The sequence below is a fragment of the Eubalaena glacialis genome, chromosome 19 (genome assembly GCF_028564815.1).
Source record: "Eubalaena glacialis isolate mEubGla1 chromosome 19, mEubGla1.1.hap2.+ XY, whole genome shotgun sequence".
NCBI classification, from domain to species: domain Eukaryota; kingdom Metazoa; phylum Chordata; class Mammalia; order Artiodactyla; family Balaenidae; genus Eubalaena; species Eubalaena glacialis.
In genome coordinates this window covers 56,590,502-56,614,805 of record NC_083734.1, presented here as the reverse complement: position 1 = coordinate 56,614,805, position 24,304 = coordinate 56,590,502, and the positions used below count along the sequence as shown (strand labels likewise).

General features: G+C 40.2%; 1 protein-coding gene across 1 annotated transcript in view; it reads right to left on the bottom strand.

The window, feature by feature from the left end:
- GRB2 (growth factor receptor bound protein 2) overlaps positions 1 to 23,335 on the bottom strand; it is a 68,604-nt gene extending 45,269 nt beyond the window's left edge. The window contains exons 1-2 of the mRNA XM_061176077.1: positions 23,136 to 23,335; positions 15,818 to 16,033 (exon numbers count right to left, since the gene is read on the bottom strand). Coding sequence (XP_061032060.1) covers positions 15,818 to 15,895 — 78 coding nt within the window. The 5' untranslated portion in view covers positions 15,896 to 16,033; positions 23,136 to 23,335. The remainder of the gene's footprint in view (positions 1 to 15,817; positions 16,034 to 23,135) is intronic.
- Positions 23,336 to 24,304: the final 969 nt, after the last annotated feature.

The window sequence follows — 24,304 nt, the reverse complement described above, 5'->3', positions numbered from 1 at the left end:
GGCAAGAACTCAAGAGAAACTCTTACCCCAGTCCTACTGCTAGTCCACAGCAGCATCCTACTTCCCCACCCCTGTCCCAGTTCTACCCAAGGGCCTCACCTCCAAAGACCAGAGTAACCACTAATGGTTTGCAACAAGGGGGAAGATATGATTCCCAGCATTTCCAAGTGAAACCCAAAATACTTTGAACACAAAAACACTGTTATTTGGGTGGTGACATTCTACAGCAGCGCTGTCCAAGGAAACTTTCTACAATGACGTAAATATCCTGTATCTGCACTGTCCAATACAGCAGCCACTAGCCACGTGTAGCTAGTAAGATCTTGAAACATGGCCAACGCAAGTGAAGAACTGAATGTTTTAGCTAATTTAAATTTAAATAAGTCATATAAGGCCAGTGGCTATAGTACGAGTGTGGTAAATATTCGGCATATGGAAGCCAAATACTTATGTGGTCCAACCTTAAAACGTCAATAAGTGTTACATGAGAAATAACATCTTCCACAGAAACACCAATTTATATGCTTTTAGAAAATAATTCTTCATTAAGTAGGGACTATCAAAGAATCAAAAGAACAAATATTAAACTTTAAGCGTGTGTGTGTGTGTGTCTATATATATATAAATATATATATATATATTTTTTTAATCTATGTTCAGCCAACACAGCCAAGATGAGCTTAAGAAGACACAACTACACAATATGGCATCCTGGATGGCATCTTGGAACAGAAAAAAGGACATTAGGAAAAATGAACGAAATCTGAATAATGTATGGACCTTAGTTAATAATCATGTATCAATAATGGTTCATTAATTGTAACAAATGTACTATACTAATATAAAATGTTAATAATGAGAAATTGGGTGTGAGACATATGGGATCTTTTTGTGCTACCTTTGCAATTTTTTTTTGGTAAATCTAAAAATGTTCTAAAATAAAAAAATCTATGTTAAGAAAAACTATGTTCACAAAGGGAACTCTGCTCAATATTATGTAACAACCTAAATGAGAAAAGAATTTGAAAAATAATAGATACAGGTATATGTATAACTGGATCACTTTGCTGTGCACCTGAAACTAACACAACATTGTTAGTCAACTATACTCCAGTATAAAAAAGTTTAAAAAATATATATGTTCAGTAAAGATGCTGTAGCAGTTTTACTTTTATCTTAATGAGAGGATCCTGTTGAGGGACCCTGGCTGAGAGCACAAGTAGCACTGACATCTTATTCTACCCTCCCTGTAAACAGAACGCTGAATTTTGGGGCTTCCATACTTACATTTGATAAACAACTGAGTAAATGTTTTCAGGTCTATGAGGAGGTATCTTGAACTTCTTTATTTACTTGAGCAATTTTCTTTCAAAAGCTTCATGAAAATATATTCCATTTTCCACTTCTTTGACCACAGACTTTTTAAACTTTAGAAACTAACATCTAGATAGCAGATTTCAGGTGTATATTACTCTGGACTATACACAAACTTGTTAAATATAATTCATATTCATATGGTGTTGGAGAAAATAAAATGTTTAATCCTTTCCATTTCTGAAGTTACCATAATACTAGTGTAAAGTTCATGCTATTTTCAATACCTGGAAAGTTCTAGTTTAAAGTAACCCCACTTAAAAACACTATTCTGGGCTTCCCTGGTGGCGCAGTGGTTGGGAGTCTGCCTGCCAATGCAGGGGATGCGGGTTCGAGCCCTGGTCTGGGAGGATCCCACATGCCGCGGAGCAGCTAAGCCCATGAGCCACAACTACTGAGCCTGCGCATCTGGAGCCTGTGCTCCGCAACAAGAGAGGCCGCGATAGTGAGAGGTCCGCGCAACGTGGTGAAGAGTGGCCCCCCGCTTGCTGCAACTAGAGAAAGCCCTCGCACAGAAACGAAGACCCAGCACAGCCAAAAATAAATTAATTAATTAATTTAAAAAAAAAACAACCACTATTCAGTATGTTCTACATGCAAATGTGTAATAGAAACCTATTTCCATAAAAATATTTCCTTAAAAAGTGGGGTGGTAGCATCATGGGCATAAAATTTGAGATTGATGGCACTTACCTACAGTTTTTCACAAAACGTGAAAGAAGTGTCATAATTACTTTGATGCTCTCTGCATGTGCCATGTTGTTATCAATATGGCTCACCTCTACTTTTATAACTGCCAAATACACTGAAAGGCAATTAACCTTCCAAGTTTCAGTGTTCTAGGACAACTCCAACAACTCTTCAGAGTTTGACAGTAAGCTTCGCTAATGTTAGAAACAGAAGGCCTCAGTAAGTCAGGCATATCTGGATGGACAAAGCAGTCATGAGTGTTTCTAAGTTAGCTCAGAAAACTTTTCAATACTCATGTCCTACCAAGTCTGTTTTCATTCAGAACACCCAGTGCATACCTCTCGCACAGCTCTTAAAACAGTGTATTACTAAATATTATCTATATCTCCAACCCTTTGCACTAAGCATAATACCCTTAACCTAGGAGATACTCAATTTGTTGCTATGATTCACCAAGATACTAGGTAAGTATTCTTAAGAATTCATCAAAATTCTACAACTATCATGACATACTCTAGGAAAAAATAATTAACTGACTAGACCTAACAGATATCTAGAGAACAGTCCAACCAACAAAAGCAGAATACACATTCATCTCAAGCACACAGCAGAACATTCTCCAGGATAGACCAAATGCCAGGCCACAAAACAAGCCTCAATAAATTTAAAAGGACTGAAATCAGAGTATGTTCTATAAGCACAATGGAAATAAAATAGAAATCAACAACAGAAGGAATTCTGGGAAATTCACAAATATGTGGAAATTAAACAACACACTCCTAAATAACCAATGGGTCAAAGAAAAAAACAACAAATTAGAAAATATTTTGAAATTAATGAAAACAAAAACAACTGCATACCCAGATTTATGGGACGCGACTAAAGCAGCATTTAGAGGGAAATTTAAGGCTACAGCCTAGGTATTTATAAACATTTATATATATATATATATTTTTTTCAGTTCCTATCACTTTATTTACCTTTAACATCTTTATTGGAGTATAATTGCTTTACAATGGTGTGTTAGATTCTGCTTTATAACACTGAATCAGCTATACATATACATATATCCCCATATCTCCTCCCTCTTGCATCTCCCTCCCACCCTCCCTATCCACTCCTCTAGGTGGTCACAAAGCACGGAGCTGATCTCCCTGTGCTATGCGGCTGCTTCCCACTAGCTATCTATTTTACATTCGGTAGTATATATAAGTCCATGCCACTCTCTCACTTCGTCCCAGCTTACCCTTCCCCCTCCCCATGTCCTCAAGTCCATTCTCTACATCTTTGTCTTTATTCCTGTCCTGCCCCTAGGTTCTTCAGAAACAATTTTTTTTTTTTTAGATTCCATATATATATGGAGATATGTGTTAGCATATGGTATTTATTTTTCTCTTTCTGACTTACTTAACTCTGTATGACAGTATCTAGGTCCATCCACCTCACTACAAATAACTCAATTTTGTTTCTTTTTATGGCTGAGTAATATTCCATTGTATATATGTGTCACATCTTCTTTATCCATTCATCTGTCGATGGACACTTAGGTTGTTTCCATGTCCTGGCTAGTGTAAACAGAGCTGCAATGAACACTGTGGTACATGACTCTTTTTGAATTATGGTTTTCTCAGGGTATATGCCCAGTAGTGGGATTGCTGGGTCATATGGTAGTTCTATTTTTAGTTTTTTAAGGAACCTCCATACTGTTCTCCATAGTGGCTCTATCAATTTACATTCCCACCAACAGTGCAAGATAAACATTTATATTAAAAGGAAAAACATGCCATAGTTCACTTCAAATTGAGGTTGCTATTCTTCTATTTATAAAACCCAACACCCCCAAAAGCAGGTAATCAATAATTTTTCATCAGGTTATCTGAGAATATGCAAATGAGAAGCATGCCCCTTTTGCGAGGCCCTTAATATCTAATAAGAAAGAAGAGTGAGGGAAAGAACATGCAGAAAGCTTACACTCTGATACACAATACCAACAAACTAATAACTAAATTTGAAAATTACTTCTACAGTCTTTAAGGACAACAGCTGTTCAGGTGTATGTAGTTATATTAGGTGCTCCAAGAAGGCAGATAAAGGGCATCTGAACACAAAGAGAATGACTTTCCAAGTAAAGTACTGGTTCTTTCTCAACCAGTAACCTAAATTTAGGAGACCAATAAAGTAATTAATCTCAAGGAAAGACCTGCAGGGCTACAAGTTTCCACTTCTAGCACTAAGTGAGGCCATTAGTCACAAATTCATCTGAATATCTGATGTAGACAATATTAGCACAACTTTTGGGAAAATTCACACCAATTTCAGGTTCGAAATCTACTCTGACTCAGCTTTAACATGTGACTTTGAAAGTCTTAATCATTATGATCTTCTCTAATAGCCTGGCAAAGCGATCTTTCTAGCTACTGCTTTTTTCTACAGAGGTACAGTACATTTAAACAGAAACCCCATCCTTCCTTCCAAAGATGAAGTACCTGCTTATTTTCATTATTACAATTTTGAATATGGTTTCAGAGTGCTTCTCATCGTACCCAGAAAGTACAGTAAAAGTAACTATGGCTATACTCATTAGATGTCTTTCTTCCTGAAAGGTTACAGAAAAACAGAACAGTTATTTTCTCCGGGAAGAGTATTTGCCTTTTAAATTTTCTAACGAGTTTGACATTTGTTTTATTTTATTTCAAAAAGTTATCTGGGTGACAGGAGGGATTATGGCCTTTCTTTTACACTTTTCAATTAAATAACTCTAATAAACATTTTAAAAGAATGAAATGAAGACACATGATTTTTTTCAATGCACAACAGATAACTAAAACCCACAAATAACTGCAAATCTTTATTTTGTCTCTTAATTTTACCTTTCAGAGCCAAACATTTTTATGGAAGTTGATAAATAAAATGTAAACTTGACTAAATATGGACAGGAGACAAGGAAGGCAACATGGATAATTAAACCTCTGAAAAACTGCAATTTGGCTGCATTACTAACCATAATCCAGTTTGGAGACTGACCTTAAGTCAAAATTACATAAGTAAGAAAGCACACAATGTTAGTTTCATATAAGGTGCAGGGAAAAGATAAGCTAGATATAACTAGAAATCTGGGCAGCAAGACCAGTTTTAGGGCCAATCTTACTTGTTCATAAGCAAAAGGGCCGAGCCCGCTTCTAGTTTATTGTTGTGTATTCTCTATTTTACATAAAGTCTATGTAATAGCCCTAGATAACTTGGAGATGCTTGTGCTGTCTTCACCAAGAAGAAATGATACTCCATGAAGCTGTACACTGATTTTTTTTTTTCCTTTTAAGAAAGCAAAATAGACCCTAAAATGTTTGTTGACTTGTAAATTTACATCTAGAAAACTACTGTAGTGTTTTTGGTTTTTACTGCTTTTCTGATTATGAAATTAATATATGCCTGTAAAAATATCCATTATAGAAATGCACGCTGTAGAAAGTGACAGTTCTCCATAATCCCAACATCCAGAGAGAACCAACATGATAGTTTTCTTTTTTCTTTATATCTCAGTACATGTAAGAGCATGAGGATGTTTCAATAAATCACTACACTTTTTTCTCAAAAGCTCTCAGCAGAGCCTTCTGGCTCTAAAGCTAAACATTTGCAGCATCAACTAAACAAAGCTGGTTTGTCTGTCTTTCCATCTTTTTCCAAACATGAGTGAGGATGGATTATCTCCCTCTAGAAGGGATTAATTCAGCCAGAGAAGTAAAACTGAATTAAAACTACATCTATGAATACACATCAAATTTCTCAGCTATCAAAATTACTTATTAACTTAACCTGACACAGCTATAAAAAAGCAAATTAATCACCTGAAGGAACAGCACAAAATAAAACGTGCTTCAGAAAAACTATATGCTGTTGTCAAGTATCTCAGATGCTGAGTGAAGAGGTTTAATCATTTCACAAATCTGGTTCCACAGTCCTATAAAACACTGTCAAACTATGAAATAATATTCTATTGTTAAAGGAGGTCAGAAAATGAAGCCAACATTAGCTGCACTACTATTATGTATTCTGACTAAGATTATGGGCCATTCGCATTCAACTTGACCTCAAGTAGGTAATCTGTTCAATCCTTCTGGACAACAGAGCATCATACATAATCAAAAGCCTCCTTTGAGATGATAAACTAAATTTTTAAGAGAAACAAGCTAAGTATCCAGCAATGGGGAAATAGCTAAGTCAATTATAGAACATTAACTTTAAAAATATTTTAAAATATTAAACCGTTAAAAAAATTAGTAAAACAAATACAGGAAAATGGTAACATATGTTGTATTTTAAGGCCACTATAATTACAGCAGTATAAACAACAACAAAGCCTAGAAGAGATCTGCAACAGTAAAAATATTGGAGTGGGGAGTTTATGCAGAATTTTGAATTTCCTCTTTTTTTTCTATTAATGTATATTAAAGTAATTTTAAATGTTAAGGAAAAATGGAAATATTGACAATAAAATGTTGTAGGGACTTCTCTGGTGGCACAGTGGTTAAGAATCCACCTGCCAATGCAGGGGACACAGGTTCGAGCCCTGGTCTGGGAAGATCCCACATGCCACGGAGCAACTAATCCTGTGCGCCACAGCTACTGAGCCTGCACTCTAGAGCCCGTGAGCCACAACTACGGAAGCCCGCGCGCCTAGAGCCCGTGCTCCGCAACAGAGAAGCCACCGCAATGAGAAGCCCGCGCACCACAAAGAAGAGTAGCCCCCGCTCGCCACAACTGGAGAAAGCCCGCACACAGCAACAAAGACCCAATGAAACCAAAAAAATAAAATGTTGTAAATATATTCTTTTTCCTCTAGCAATCCATTTCAAACCATACATATTTATCTAGGAAAATAAAAGATCTACGAAATAATGACACAAAGACATGCAATGATCAATATTCTGACTGAAAACACACACTGCTTTCTTGTTCTCTGTGAAGTCTACAGTTTTAAGGTCCAAAATGCATTTCCACTCACTTTAAAACTAAACTGATGTTTTTTGTATTTTTTCAAAAGCAAAGTACTACAAAAGGCTTTGCCATTTTGCTAAACCTAGATTTTAAAAGTCTGCTGTTAAACTAAAGAATAAATAAATTAGTTAAAAATCAAAGCCATTGTTAGGGTGAGAAAAACTTTATTTACCACTAATAATTACTACCTGTTTCAACAAAAATATTAGGACAGAAAGTATAAGAGCGACTGCTAGAAATGGGACCATAGTAGGCTCTAAGCTTTCCTACAAGATAAAGAAGGAAACATATCAAAGCATTATCTATAGCATCCTTAAGATTTAAAAAAGTTGTTTGAAGGGGAAATACGCCTATTCTAGGTATCAAGACCAGAGAGAATGTTCTCCCACAGGTCCTCCCTGAGGACACATAATAATGAAAGACTCCTTAATATCCTTAGAGTAAATACACCAACGAATTTTTCCTAAGGCTGTTTCTTCTATCACTTCTTAATATTTGCCAACAGCATAATCCCAAAGCTCCATTCAGCCCAAGAAATATACAAAAGTGAGGTCCCCAATAGGACACTGTGCAGTTACCCACCTCTTTGCTTTCAGGTTTAACCCTGAGAGAGGGCCAAAGACTTTTAAGAATGGAGAAACTACTTGTCTTTCACAAAATCCTCCATCAATACCGTGCTTTCTGCTAAGCTTTGGGACAAAGTTTGCACAGTTCTGAGTTTGAGGTAGTATCAGGACAAGCACCCGGCCAGTTTTATGTGTCGAGTCATGTGACTTAACAGTTACCTGAGCCAGCAGTAGGACTGACATCCTCTTATCAAAGTTGTGCGTCTGAATAACATTAATAAAACTAATGGCAGGTAGCATTACTATCTACTTTACGCGTCACTGCTTTAAGCACACTAACCTATTAGTTCTTTTAATCCTCACTGTGACTCTAGGAAGGTAGATGCTATTGTTCCCATTTTGAGGACTGGAGAACCAAAGGAGAGTCAGCTTCCCAAGACCAAAAGGCCAGATCTGCCAGAAGAAGAAGGTGGGTCTAGCCCTGGAGCACGTTCTTTACCACAATACCACAGGTGTCTCTCATTCCACATCCACTAGGAGGTAAAACAGAGGAAGTATCTGCCAAAAAGACCAAGATTTTCCTCCAAAAGGTGTTGTGAGTCACTTTTTAAAAGGTTTCTAAGTTTTACGACTCTGAACACAGGCACAGTGAACTTTAGCCTAAAGGCAGGTTAAACCTCAGTCATTAAAAATACACAACCAACCAACCCCTGACCAGAGCACTTTAACTTCCTAGAATATCCATCAAGGTAAAACATGCAAAATGTTAACTACTTACCATTTGAATAAAACTGTATTGACTTAATAAAACTGATAAATTAATTAAAGTAATGTAAAAAAAAAAACAAAAAAGAAGTAAGAATCACCTGAAATCCAGCTCCTTGGAGATAACTGTTACCTTTTAGGGGATCATTCAGAAAGAAGTCTATGTATTTAATAAGCAAATAGAAATAGATAGCAATTTTCCCTAAATGGGCTCGCGCCCCCTCCCTCCCTCCCTCCCTCGTCTGACCTCATTTGGGTACAAAAAAGCCCCACGGGGTAGTGGTTAAGAACATGGAATCTGGACTTAACCGGCCTGGATTTGAATGTGAACTTGGGCAAGTGACTTAACATAAGCCTCAGGTTCCTGATCAGTAAATTGGGGATAATAGCATCTGTCTTAATAGGATTATTGTGAGGATTAAAAGAAAATACAAGTAAAATACTTAGCTTAGTGCACAGACATACTAAGAACTCAATAAATCAGATACATTTTCACTTTTTAATAGAGGATCCATAAACACTGGTCTGAGCAACACATATACTGTATTGATATAGTTTTACATCAACGTTAACATCGTCACAGTATCCCACTTTACAGGCACCATGATCTGTTTATGTAGCCTCCCACTGATGGGCTACTTAACGTTTTTTTTTCTAATACGGTAATTCCATGGATTCGAAGATGCCTATTTTTACACCTTTTAATATCTTGGAAATGATATTTCATAATTTAATTGCAGAAATTTCTAGGTGGCACACAGATTCACTGAAATAAACATCCCTATGTCTACATTTAAAAAAACTTGTTTGTGAATTTTCTTAGATTGATTCTTGAAAGTGGAACTGCTGGGTCATTTTATGGTCTAATACGTATCACCAAGCCATGTTCAAAAAGACCAACTGTATTCGTACAAACCTCCACTGGCAGGAGGTGACAGTACCCATTTCCCCACACCCTGGCCAAGAGAGGGTGGGGTCAGTCTTTATCATCTTTGCTAATCCGAAAGGCGAAATGACCGTTTTTTTCCCCCTTCATTTCTTTTATTATTAACCTCAGCTTACTTAGATAGGATATCTAATACGTCACTATGCAGAAGCAGTGCCATAAGACAGCTGTCCATACCTGGCAGGTGAGTAACTCAGGACTGCAGATAAGCTTACATTTCTGGTTTACTCATACCTGACAGTTAACAGAGGCATTAATGTACTGTAGGGGGAGCACTGCAGCCAGGCCTAAGATCAAATCCCAGCTTTGCCTCTTACTAGATGTGTGAACCTGAGCCTGTTACCTAACTCCTGCACCCATAAGATGGGGCTAATAATGCCAACCTTCTGATGCCCAAAATTAGAAATCATGTATAACTTTGTGGCATTTATTAAATGCTTCATAAATAGTAGCTATTCAATGATGACTTAACTATAATGGCTCACAGAGGTGAAAACTGAAGACCCCAAAGGAACGGTGCATTTCCTTAGACATTTCTTTCTCCCAACAGGGATGACTGGTCTTCAGCCAGCAACCCCCTCCACCCCCAAAGGAGTCTTGGACAGGAACCGAAAGTTCATTCTTAGCACCTATTTGGAAACAGTCCATTCAGATGACAGGGGGGAAATGAATATGATGAAAGGCAAACAAATTATGTTGTAAGAGAACTCAAACTGTCCTCATTCTTAAAGATTAAATGCAATATTCTGAGTTTAGTTAACAAGACTGATAACAATTCTTATCAATAGGCAAAGAAATACTTCAAAAAGTATACTGATACCAGTACTTTGAAATAGTGAAGAAAAACCCCACCCCAACCTCTTATTTTTTAGGTTTGATAGTTCAAACACCTGAAACAAGACTCATGTACTGAAATTCAGGACTTAGAGCTGTTGTGAAAACTGTAACCAATCACACTCTAGTTCACATTCCTGGCTCTCAGGAGCATACTCAATGGATGTTCTTTTCTCAGTTACACAGGAGACTTATTCAAATACCCCCAGCTGACAGGCAGAAATCCCGTTATTTTTTCTTTTCCTCAAAGCACCCCCTGTCCTTCATTCCTAGTCTCCTATACCTGTACAGGCACTTATCTCACAACCTGATTACTGGAACCTGCCAGGCTGGGACTCCAGGCTTCCCTCCTTGCAATCCACTATACACACAGGACACTTTCTTCATCAGCTAATAACCTTCAGAGGCTTAAGGACAAGATCAAACTCTTACTGGGTTTTTCTTATCTGGCTCCAGTTCTACCTTATTTTCCACTCCGTCACAGCCTATAACCTTATTCTAGCATTCCTGTCTCAAACACAACAAGCACAGCCCCCGCCCCTCCCTTCTCCTCACCTAGCCCTGTCCTGGTCTTCACAAGGTCCAGTCCAAGTCATGCCTCTTCCACACAGCTTTCTCGGACTTCGGCTCTTACAAATCTCTTCCCTTCAAAATTACACTGGCAGTTACAGTGTGTAACACAACTTCAGCATTCTGTTAAATACCAGTTCAGCACTAAGTACTAATAGCTGTGATCTCGGATAGATCATTAACCTCCATGGGCCATCATTTCCTCACCTGTAAAATAAGAAAGTCTTTTCCTGTTCTAAAGATCCTCTAGGGCTTCCCTGGTGGCGCAGTGGTTAAGAATCCGCCTGCCACTGCAGGGGACACGGGTTCAAGCCCTGGTCCGGGAAGATCCCACACGCCACAGAGCAACTAAGCCCATGTGGCACAACTACTGAGCCTGTGCTCTAGAGCCCGCAAGCCACAACTACTGAAGCCCGTGCGCCTAGAGCCCATGCTCTGCAACGAGAAGCCACCGCAATGAGAAGCCTGCGAAGTGCAACGAAGAGTAGCCCCCGCTCGCCGCAACTAGAGGAAGCCCGTGTGCAGCAACGAAGACACAATGCAGCCAAAAATAAATAAATAAAATAAATAAATTTATTAAAAAAATAAAGATCCTCTAATTTTACACACTGTCACATACTGTTTCACATACTAACCTCACTTCTCTTATTTGATTTTAGAGTTCCTGAAGGGAGAAAGTACATCTTCTATTTCTCCCCCAACTCTCAAGGCAACTTACCCCAGGATGTGGCTCAAGGAGACGCTCTGTAAATGTAACAGTAAAATAGTGTCATCAGCACTGAACCCAAGACCTAGTTCTAAAGCAGTTTAGGAAACTGGTAAAGGAAGTTCGTGCCAGACAGAGAAAAAGATATTGAGATGATCTACTGTTGGTTCTCTTCTAGAGTCTAAGGTCTGTCTTGATAGAAAATAACAACCCAGCTACAGAACGCAATGAGCACAGGTTTGAGAGCTCAAAACAGTCTCTTCATTCCTATGCAGCACTGTCTGAAATATCAATACATGTACAGAAGCCCCTGGATGGCAGACGCAACTTTTAGGTAAGCTCAGGTGTTTTGTGTGCCTAGGGCAGAGTATTCAGGGGCCTCATTTTCAGTGGAGAACCCCTGGGGCTATCTCAAGGCTGCCCTACAATGGTGGGGAAATTTAGGTTCATTTCACCCACCTAGGCCTGAAACTGCAAAAGAAGAGCAATTTCTTCCATACCTAGCCCCAGTGCCCTCCCCGCCCCTCCCCAAGAAAAACACAAGCTTTTATAAGAGGGAAATTAACAGAGGCAGATATATCCAAGCATTAAGTTCTATTTACGGCTTCCAGTAAGATGTTTTTAATTTGCTCTCTCTTCTCAGGGCAGTACAAGTCAACATGTGGACAGAGAGTAAGGAAGTGGTCTGCTGGGGGACACGAGTCAACATTCAGCAAAAGTTAACCAGGAACTCCAAGACAGTGAGAGGGTGTAATCCTTCTGAACCTGGTCGTAGGCAGAGGGCTGAGCCCCTTTCTATTTCATTATCTTCAAATAAAATGTACTCAGTACCCACGTGCACATGTCTGTTTTATCAACAGAGGGTAAATATATCCATATTTCAATCGAGGGAAACTGGTCAATGCTTTCTGGACACTTCAAAACATGATTTGGCTCACAACTACCATCCTAAAGAGTGAGCAAATCAAATCAGAGCCACTCAAATGAAGCCAGTTACTCCCTGAATAATCAAAGAAGAAAACGCTGCCTTTTTTTTTTTTTTTTTTAAACTAATAGCGCTTAAGACAAAGCAATGTCCCTCCTCTTCACTCAGCTGTTTCACAGAATTATGAGACAAAGGGCAACTACTGTATCATCACTCTTTTTAGAGTAAAGCCACACGATTACTAACAAACAGCTAACGGCCACCATTCAAAAGCAATAATGGCATTATGACTTCATATGCCAGTTATCTGCCAACCTGGAAAGAACCAAATATATGTATGTTTCTCTCTCCCCAAAGAAAATCTGAAAGTAAATGTAAGCACTCTGATTCACTTTCTCTCCCATCATAAAAATTTCTGGGGGAATATTAAACAGTATCATCCTAACTGTAGGATGGGAAAGAAGGATATTACACTTGTTCAAGAAGTTTACCAATTTAAGGTGGAGAACTTATAAAATGTTCATGGTCCAAGACTAACTTTAGTGGTAGTAAACAGGGAAAGTTCCTGTCTAAAAATTCTTTAAAACAGACCTCAAAGTTCACAGTTTTGTTTTGATTTGTTGCTTTAGTGCTAAATGTGCAACTGGATAGACTTAGAGAAAAAATATGAACTTCCAGGCTCAAGTTTCAAGTTTCTAGGGTAAGCTTAATGGAGAAATCTAATTTGTTTTTCAGTAAACAAACAAACCAAAAAAACCCCCAAGCTTGGCCCCAAAGCATTTTTGTACAAGTGACAAATGTGGCTACTTGAGTAGCCAATCTTTTTTTTTTCCCTTTATCTGAGTAACCAATCTTATTATGATATCAGGAGCAGGTTATCTGCTGAAAATAGTAATCACCTAAGAAAACATCAAATTATCTCCTCAGTACATCAATGATACAGAGTAATTTAGTAGTCTAAGTTATGATTGCTGATTTCTAGCTAAAGAAATAGAAACAGATGATGTATTTCTCTCTAAAACCTACAGCTGGTTCTGTCTGCTTTCTGATGATTAATTTAGTGCTGACTTTGAGAATACCGTCAAAAAGCTCACACACCTCAGAATGGGAGAAAATATTTGCAAATGAAGCAACTGACAAAGGATTAATCTCCAAAATTTACAAGCAGCTCATGCAGCTCAATATCAAAAAAACAAACAACCCAATCCAAAAATGGGCAGAAGCCCTAAATAGACATTTCTCCAAAGAAGATATACAGATTGCCAACAGACACATGAAAGGATGCTCAACATCACTAATCATTAGAGAAATGCAAATCAAAACTACAATGAGATATCATCTTACACCGGTCAGAATGGCCATCATCAAAAAATCTAGAAACAATAAATGCTGGAGAGAGGGTGGAGAAAAGGGAACACTCTTGCACTGTTGGTGGGAATGTAAATTGATACAGCCACTATGGAGACCAGTATGGAGGTTCCTTAAAAAACTAAAAATAGAACTACCATACGACCCAGCAATCCCACTACTGGGCATATACCCTGAGAAAACCATAATTCAAAAAGAGTCATGTACCAAAATGTTCACTGCACCTCTATTTACAATAGCCAGGACATGGAAGCAACCTAAGTGTCCATCAACAGATGAATGGATAAAGAAGATGTGGTACATATATACAATGGAATATTACTCAGCCATAAAAAGAAACGAAATTGAGTTATTGGTAGTGAGGTGGATGGACCCAGAGTCTGTCATACAGAGTGAAGTAAGTCAGAAAGAGCAAAACAAATACCGTATGCTTACACATATATATGGAATCTAAGAAAAAAAAAAAAAGGTCATGAAGAACCTAGGGACAAGACGGGAATAAAGACACAGACCTACCAGAGAATGGACTTGAGGATATGGGGAGGGGGAAGGGTAAGCTGTGACAAAGTGAGAGAGTGGCATGGACATATATACACTACCAAATGTAAAATAGCTAGCTAGTGGGAAGCAGCCGCATAGCACAGGGAGATCAGCTCGGTGCTTTGTGACCACCTAGAGGGGTGGGATACGGAGGGTGGGAGGGAGGGAGACGCAAGAAGGAAGAGATATGGGAACATATATATAACTGATTCACTTTGTTATAAAGCAGAAACTAACACACCATTGTAAAGCAATTATACTCCAATAAAGATGTTAAAAAAAAAAAAAAAGAAACTCAGAGTTTCCTTCTCCTTAAAGGGCTCTTTATCACCTTCTATGAAGTACGACCAACATTTCTAACATTACAAAAACTACTGTGCAGGTAACTTCAGAGCAGAACTCTACACCTTGGGCAGTGAACAAAATAATAACTCTCCATAGGTCTGCAAAACTTAAAAACAAAAGTCACTAGTCCTTTTATAAAGAATCATATTTCTGTATTTCCACTTCCTTCTTCTTTATAAAATCCTAATAATTTCATTCAAGAGTAGTAAACAAATGGATGGCAAATTCCAACAATCAGGTTTAGAGGAAAAAAGTCAAAACTTGAGACACAGTGAAGACTCAAACATTAAATTTCAGGTTTTTCTCAGAGTTGATACACTATTTGATAACACCCACCCACGTAAAAATAAATTACATATCCAAAAGAGCAAGCTGCTCCAGTTAATTGTGTAAACAACATGATTAACATGTGCCAGGTGGAAGGCGAACCTCATGTAAACAGTGGGGCTCAAAATGAGCTGCAAACTGTAAGGAAGCTTATTTTTAAACTGTCAGCAGGTTTCTTTGGTGCAATCACAGTTTAATATGGGGTAACTGCTCCTCAAGTTTAAGAAAATCGAAATCTGACTGGTACAACAGCAAGTTGAGCCTTGTTATTTAGAACTCCATTAGTTGTTTCACAAAGAATAAGAATACACTGAGGTTCTTTAATGAGTTTTGGCACGTACTTCCAACCACCTCTCTAAACTAGGGGAAATTAATTTCTAACCTACTAGGATCACATTCCAGAATGCAAAAATCTTTTGACTACGTAAGATAAGACTAATTGAGTGCTTTTACAAAAATACTTTTTGGGTCTTTCAAAAAAATACAAGTTTGGGTCTTTCAAAAAAATCCTCTTTTTTTTTTTTTTTATAAAACTCTAGTAGATTAGGTAACCCAATCTACTCATACGCTTCCTTACTATAATCATATTGCTCTGACTTTACTTGAATTGCCAATATCAACAAGCACAGAAACGCTCAAGGCATTCACACAAAGGCAGTTAAAGACCACACATCACACCAACCCTCTGAAGTCATGTTTGATATTCTACTCAGCATCTAGCTCTCCAAATCACACAGGATGGTAAATGTTAAAAGTGGGCAATGAAAAAAGAACAAGCACAGCTTCTTTGTGTGTTATCAGGGCACAAGAAGGCAGGTGAGTACAAGGAGAAGCCATCTGAGCGTTTGCTGGGCATCAACACTTACCTTGAGGATGTCCCCCCTTTTGAAGCTCAGCTCGTCGTCTGCGGTGGCTTTGAAGTCATATTTGGCGATGGCTTCCATTCTGAGCGGGGCTCAGGGCTCAGCAGCCTGAAGCAGGGGGGAAGGGAGTCTTCCCTGCTGAAGCAACCCAGTGCTCTGGGCTCAGCCTCGCCTCTCAGCTGGGACTCGCTCCTGCACGCCGGGACACACAATGCCACCCTGAATCAGAAGAGCAATGATTGAGAGAAGTGGTCAGATCGAAGGCAGCCCCGCCCTGCCAGTCGGCCTGCCGTCCCAGCCCCCACGCCCCCTGGCTCGGCCTGGCGCAGCCCTCCTCCCTCCCTTCCAGGCAGGAGCCCTGAGCTCCTCCTTCCTCTTTCCAGCCTTGGCCCCCAGGCAACTGACAGGCCTGCCGGCCAATGGCGGCAGCTGCTCGAGCTATTCCAGAACACACTTCCTCTTCCCTCCCGCTGGGTGTGCTCAGTGTGCAGGAACCGGCTGGACTCCGATCGGTCTCCGCCTTTCCTCCCTCGCCCCTCACGCTCTTCTCCAGGCACGAAATGCAATCCACGTAAAGAAAGCCCTCGCCCTCGGGATGGCACCCGACTTTTCTCAGTTATATAGGCCTCTCTCCCTCCTTTCTCCCTGCCAACCTTTCTGGTGTTTTGAAAATGTTGGGTCCCATATTCACAGTCAAAAGCCAGCAATGTGGGCTTTGGTCCTGAGCTGCTTTAACTGTTCTCAGAAACTAAACCTTGGTCTGCCCCTAGGAAAGTGGAAGAAACTGACCCTAGGAACTACTTTCTTATTCAGTTTGCTACTCTCAGCATAGGCAACTCTCCCTCTCCACTTGCCAACTGTGATCGGCAAGCTCAGGTGACCAGAGAAAGGAAATCGAGCTCAGAGCCTTTGGTGGGTGGAGACCTGCTCGTGCAGAAGGCTCCCTCTCCCTCAAAGAACCCCAAGACTTCGGGGGCCCCAAAAGCCCTTGAAAATAGACGTCCAAGGTTCAGCATTCCAAAAGCAGCCTCTGCATTATTCCTAACTAGCCTAGGGAGCAAGGTTGAACTCCTAATCTACACTTGAAAGCAATCCCTTTTTCAGAATCTTAGCTACTGCCCAAAAGCCAAACAGAAGCCTCTCACAGTTACCCCTGAGAACAGGTGCTTTTCTCGGAGCCAGGGGAGTACTAGACTGATCCAAACTGCATTTTGCAGGCAAAGATTCTGTAATAACCCTTAGGTAGTATACCAGGTGATGGTGAACCTGGGCAGTACAATCACTGCGGAAGTGAAGAGTCTCGAGCCCTGAATATGGGACACAACCTAGACCTTCGCGTAACTAAAGGAAAACGAAGCCCCATTCTTGTCTTGTCAGTCACTGTTTTCATACAGGCTAAACAAAAGCAGAAAACAACACTGACACTGGCAGAACGGGGACAGATTATTTATAGTGACACCCTTTGGTGGATAATTACCACCTAACAGAGAACTCATTTGAGGGGCACGAGTGATTATTATTCTTCTGTTCTAAAGTTAACAACTGGGGCATTAATCAAGCATAGTTACAAAAGGACTAAGGAGTAAACCAGCTGGGAATACTAAGGTTAGAGGGAAATGAGTATTACCAAGGAGGAAAGAATCACCCGGTAATAAAAAGTCCTTCAGCCGAATTCTGAAGGCCAAACATTCCACTGCAGGTAAACTAATAAACTAAACCAACGTTTATTCATTCTATCAGGCCATACCTAGGATATCCTGTGTTGTGCTGGCTCTAAAACAGGAAAGCAAAAAGAGTCTCAGCAAATTAAAAAAAAAAAAAAAGATTAGTCTCAGTATTTTCGTGTGTCCTTAAACACCCTTTACTTATACTCACCACAGTTACTTATTTATCAAATGAATCCATATACATAATTTTAAAAGTCAGAGCATTAAAAGGCTTATGAAAAAGAGCAGTTCCCTACCCCAAGCAATCACCCTCAATTTTGTTTTTAGCTTTCTCTTTATGTTTACTCACAGTATTTCTAAATAACACCCTTCTACTGCTGTTTCTTAATTTATTCCAGCCATCACCTATCACTTGAAAGATGAGGACTTAGCTGTTCCGCCCCTGCCAATTCTGCCTTGCCCCATCCCAGTAATGCCACATATTCCGGTTTAAGCAGTAGTTATTACATTACGAAACATTGTTCACTGGTGATTTAAATAATGTATGATAACCAACCTTCCTTTCCAGTACAATCCTTCAATTTTTCCCGGAATTAATAACTGTTTCTCCTTTTTTGCCTACTTTCCAGTGTGTACCTATTTAAAACTTTTTACAGCTGCTCCAAAATCTCCGCTACATGCCTATCAATATTTTCCATACCCTGACCTGATCATTTATTTTCACTGGTCTTCAGGTCTGATTGTTGGGACTATGTATCAATGATGGGAAGTTGAAGAATAATTGCACAGATCCAAAAAACTTTAAAAGTTTCATTTTTGAAAAACAGAAATCAGACAGAAACCTAAAGCACTGTCACTGTCAAGGTACTATGCAGTAACAGGGCATAAACTTCTATGTCATTCATGATTCCAGACAGCTGCAGTGTGACTGAACAGCCAGACCATAAAAACCAAGAGTTTTCAACATTTGCTCTCCTGCTGTTACTCAACTTATCTACCACAGATTTCCTAGAGAAAACTTAAACAGACAACACTCTTGAAAATCATGTTTCAAGTAACAATTGCTTTGTAAGATACAGTTTAATAGGAATGAAAACCAACCAATCAATACTTTTGCGGTGGTGCCAAGTAAAAATTAGCATCTCACAGAGAAAACCAGAGGAGGCCAGGTTATTAGGCTACCCACCGAAAAACATGCAGGCTAAAGAAATTCAAAAGGGTGTGTTTCATTAAAGACAAAAAAATTCTATCACATACACCGCATTAATTACTTAAAAAGAAAGAAATCTGAAAGTGGACACAATGTATAATGTTTTTAACAGAGTAGATGTTGCTGTAAATTTCTCAAGAAAATGGGCTGGGAGTACATTTAACCCTGAAGCCTGATGACAGAGTATGTCTGAACTGTTACCAGCACACACCCTGCAGCCCATCACAAGCAGAGAATTTTAACAAGGCAAGTGCAGCTTGAACTGTTCATTTAAAGCAATACGCACTGTATCGTAAACGGCAATCTCCTAAAGGTATTTGTAGGATTTTATTTTCTGTCTTCCATTCAACTCTCTTCTTCCCAAAATTCACAGAAAATAAAATACGCGACACTTTACTGGGCCAGTATGCTTTACTGGGCCAGTATAGCTTAGTGTTAAGCCTGCATGGTTTGTAAAGGCAGGCTGACCCCAAGTTCAAGTAATGACCTTGATGCTTACCAGCTATAATTTTGGGCAAGGCTTTCAAACAAGCCTCAGTTTTCTCATCTGTAAAATGGGTATAAAATCACCAACTTCATAAGATTCACTGAGCATTGAATTAGGTAATATAGATAATAGACATATATGAAGCGCTTTAGACAGAGCCTGACATTAAGTCACTCAAATTAAGTTAAAGCGTGACTCTGCTTAAAACATATTAGATGTTTGTCTTCATTATTAAAAATGGCAAATTAAGGTTTACACTGCCATGGCCCGGGTTCAGTCCCTGGTTGGGGAGCTGAAATCCCCCAAGCTGCATGGTGCAGCCAAAAAAACCGAAACAAACAAAAAAACGGCAAATTAGAACAATGAGATTTCTTTCACCTACTAATTGTCAAATTTTTTAAAGATTTATAACATCCAGTCTCTGCGATACTATGGATAAAGAGATTCTCAGACTCTTTATCCAACGTTTATTAAATTAACATTTTGAACAGCTACTATATGCCTAACAATATGCTTACTACTTGATTATAAAAATAAAATCACCACAGAGCCCACACTCTATCAGGGAATTAATTAGTTCAATGTTTTTGGAGAGTAATTTTACAGCATCTGTTGACAAATTTAAAATACATACCCTTGGACAAGCAATGCCACATCCCAGATTTATCTCACTAAAATAGTGACACAAATACCATGTGCAAAATACATGTATCCCTGATCAATATCCATGAGCATAACAAGAAATATCTTTCTATGTAAGTACCAAGATACATTATTATCAAGTTTTTTAAAAAACTGCAGAAAAATTAGTTTATCATACTTCCATAAAATAATATATCAGTGTGTGCTTAAAAAAAAAAAAAAATTCAAAAGGTTAACAATGATTACCTCTGGAAGCGAGTTCACAGAATATTTTTCCTTTCTGTACCATACACCTCAACTGTATTTTCATTGTCTTTACTATAAGCATGTATTGCTTTTGTAGTCAGAAAAAACAAAAACTAAAATCTTACTGATGCTCTGGAGTTAGACCTGGATTCAACTGTCACTGTACCACTCACTAACTAGGTGGGCAATACTGGAGAAATAACTTACATTCTCTAATCCCTAGTGTCCCTCAGCTGGAAAATGGGGAAAATCATAGCATCTACAGCTTATAAGGTCATTTTGCTAATTAAAAGAGACAGCACCTGTAAATGCTGAGTCCCTGGCATAAAGTGCTAAGAGGTATTAAACCAGCATCACCAGTAACTCTTTAAATCTCGGTCCACGTGTTCTCAGTAAATCTAGAACTTCCCTTCACATACGGACTCAGAGGAACGCAGGCAAATTAACGGTCCTATTAAGTATAAACTAAAATTAAATACCTCCAAATCAAGTCCTAACAATGCTCAAATATTCACACATATAAAATTAATCACATCTATAGTCACTTATTCTACTGGGCTTTTAAACATTTACTGTGTATATACAGAAAGTGTACCTTTGAGTAATTTAAAGCCACATTTCAGTCTCATTAATTTACGAGTGCATTCTGTAACAACAGTTTTGGTTCTTGGATCAGCTACATCAAACTCACCCCATTCAGGGACTGATTCACTGTGAGGGGCCTTCTGGAGTTTGGCAACGTGGTGGCCTTAGCCAGGAACCTAATTTTAAGTAAGATTCACAGGTAATTCTTATGCATGCTAAATTTAAAAAATCACTGCTGTGCTGTAAGGGTGCCTTGACTAGATTTTAAACTTTGCATCTCAGACAATGCACTACAATGTCTTTGCATAAAATGACAATAATACATATTCACTTGGCATAACTGGGAAAAACCCAACTTTGACAAATAAAATGAAAGGCTCTCAATGGCCGTTCAGGAGTGCTGGAAAGTTCTTCTGAATTGAGCAAGTAACTATTAATATTAGTTTCTCTCAGGAGACCATGGTGGGTCTCTACTCTGTATTACTTCATTTCTCCAAAATCTATTACTCTTCTGTTCTAAGAAACAATTAGAATTGTTGTGGCATAACGTGCAACATAACAGGAATTATTGAGAAGAATCTCTAAGTACCACCAACTTAGTATTTAAAACCTAATAGTAGTCCCTCAAATCTGAATACACTGGCTGAGGAAGGAAACTGCCTCAAACATTTAAATGCTTTCTTTTAGTATCAAAGAAAGCTGATTACAAGAATTAACTTTTAATTTTGGGATTCAGAAAATTTTGAACAAAGGAAGGAGCAACAGAACAAATTTCTTTCTTTCTGTCAAAAAAAAAACAAAAACAAAAACCAAACCCAACAACAATAACAAAGAAGGCTGATTATAACAGATGCAGGAAAAGACACCTTATCTTAGAAGGCTGGTAAAGAATAAATTAGTACTATTACAACGGGCAAGCTTTAATTAATTCATCAATGGTCTAAATAAATTCTATTCCCTTAAATGTTTCAAGCTATCTTAATTCTATTGTAATATAGGACTATGGTTGGTTTTCGTTTTTAACATTCACCACCCCCACTAAAAGCCAAAAAGAAGTCACACAAGCCCCAAAATGACCCAATCTCCCTTACTAACATAAAACAGACATAAGAAGAAAAGCATGAGCAGGCACAAAAACATGATCTAAAAGTGAAGAAAACAACTCAAACGCAAAAACACAAGCTACACCTGTGACCGAGTGGCAGTATTGATTACTTACAGCTGAATTCAATCCTTTGAGCCTCCCAGTTCCCAGCGGGAGAACGTTCACATGGCTCTCTAGCAACCCTTCTGGCAGACTGAAGGAACACAGTGGACGCTCAAAAGTAAAGAATAAAGCAGGAAAGAGGGCATCTTCCCGGGAGAGAAACGGGATCTTTATATGAGGGAGAAAACGAATTGTGCCGAAGAGCCGAAACCTCGAAAAATTATGCCAGAGAGGGGACGAAAAGGAGGAAGGGGAAGTAGATTAGAAAAAAAGGGGGGGAGGGGGCAAGTGACTTGCATTATACGAGTAAACATTTAGTGTCCGCAGTGGAATGGAGAGAAATAGTAAGGGAAAGCAACAACTGGGGAGCACAAAGTGAAAGAGGCACTAGAAAGCCAAAGAAACTAAGGCTAATTTCTCTCGTGTCTTTCCCACTTTTTTCTGATAATCCACAGTACCAAAAGTCAGACTGCGAGGCACTTGGCTCCTCTGCAAATTATATTCCTACTGCATCTGAAGCCAGCCTAGTTTAACTCCCTAAATATGCTGTAACTCATATGTAAATCATAGACACGGAGAGCGCTGCAAATGAAAAATACCAGTGAGTCCTTCCCCTCTCTTACTGAAATCTTTCCTCACAGCATTCCAATCAACTGCTGCTTATTTTTCTTGACAAATGTTTTTCAGAGAGTAGTCAAAAAAAAAAAAAAAAAAAGCGCTACAGAAGCAAAGGCATCTTGACTGGCTCCAGTAGCAAACGTCCTCACTCACAGTATTAATAAGGTTGGTGGGTTTCCTCCCAAAATTCGGCCCCGAAACACCAGGAGACGGTGACGTGGTGACCGTGCAGGTCGAAGGAGCATCAATCACCACATTTGCAGCCCTCTGCGAATCCCCCGCCTCCCGGACCAAGTCAGACTGACTCACAGAATGAGTACCCCGTGCTCTCGGGCTTCTCCTGGGCCCCTTCTGGGCAAACCCCCACGAAAAAGGCACGAAATTTAATTAGGAGCCCCCCAGCCTCTTGCCCCGGGGTCCGGAGCTCTGTCCCGAGCCAAGGGTCAGGGGAAGAAAGGTCCCCAGGAAGGAAGCGCCCCAGAAGGGGAAACATGGAGCCCAGAGCCCGGGGATTCCGCTCCCCGCCCCGTTCCTCACTGTCCCGACCTCCAGGCCCGGCAGCCCTCGGTACGCAGGCCCGGGCCCCCCGGGCCGACTCCCGCTGCGGAGAAGGGAGGAAAGGGCACGGGAGCAGCGCCGCCGCCGCCGGCCGTACTCACCGTGGCGCAGCTGCTCCGCTCCGCGCCCGGCCGGCCCCTCCGCAACGGTGCGAGCGGCCGCCGACCCCGCTGCTGCTCCGCGAGGGCAGCGACTGTTCCCGCCGCCGTCACCGCCACAGTCTCCGTCGCCGCCGCCGCCGTCGTCCGGTCGCTGAAGCGGTACTACCGCCTCGCTTCCGCTCCTCGTCGGGGTCCCGCGAGAACTTCCCCCCGCGGCCCCGCCCCGCCCCGCCCCCGCGAGACTTCCCCCAGCGGAAAAGGCGCAGAGCGCAAGCGCTCCTCCTCGGCCAGGCCCCCGCAGGTAGACCAGTTACAGGCCAGGGCGCAGGCGCCGGACCGCCCCGCAGCAGGTGGCACCAGCAGGGCTCCACCCCCGGGGTTGCTGTAACCCTCTCGGTGCCAGAGCGGGTAAATTAGAGCTCACCCCTGAAGGAGTAACTCTTATCCACGTCCTTTCCCCTTCCACCAAACCAAGGCAATTTGGCTGGGGGGTTGGAGGGAGAATCTCCCTCCAGCGTGAAGCACTCCAAATAGAGGACCAGGTCTTGAAATATTTGAGAATCTGGTCCAAACAAACTCTGCAGTATTAGATGAATTAACATAGTCGCTCATAGATTGAATCAAGCGCCTAATACATGCTAAGCGTAGAAGGTACAACGACGAACAGAAATCCCGGCGCTCAAGGAATTCAGGGTCTAGATTCTACACTCTAGAAGAGTGGAAGAAAAGTAAACAAATTATACCCTAAGTCCTTTAGAATTATTTGGAGAGTGCTGAGGAAGCTAAAAAGTTGGGGGGTGAGGCGCTACTCTGCCCATCTCAGAAAAGCCTACCCAGAGAAGGTGATTGTGGTGACGTCTGAGCCGAGTCTTGGAGGATGTGTAGGAGTTCGCCAGAGAAGCAGGGGTAAGAGCATTCCAGGTGAAGGGAACGTCACGCACGTACAGAGGAACCGAGGTGTGAGAGTCGTGTTCCGTGCTATGCTAAGTAGTTCGATTCGTAACGGGGAGTGGCAGAAGATGAGGCTTTTAGTAGTAACTCTTTATTTTTCAGTTCCAAAAGCTCTTTCCAGTTAAAGGAGAGAACAGAGCGTCTAATGGTAAGGTGCTTCCTGGAAGCCAAGAAAATAGCTAGAGGTGAGAATAACCAAACATCTGATTCTATAGAGA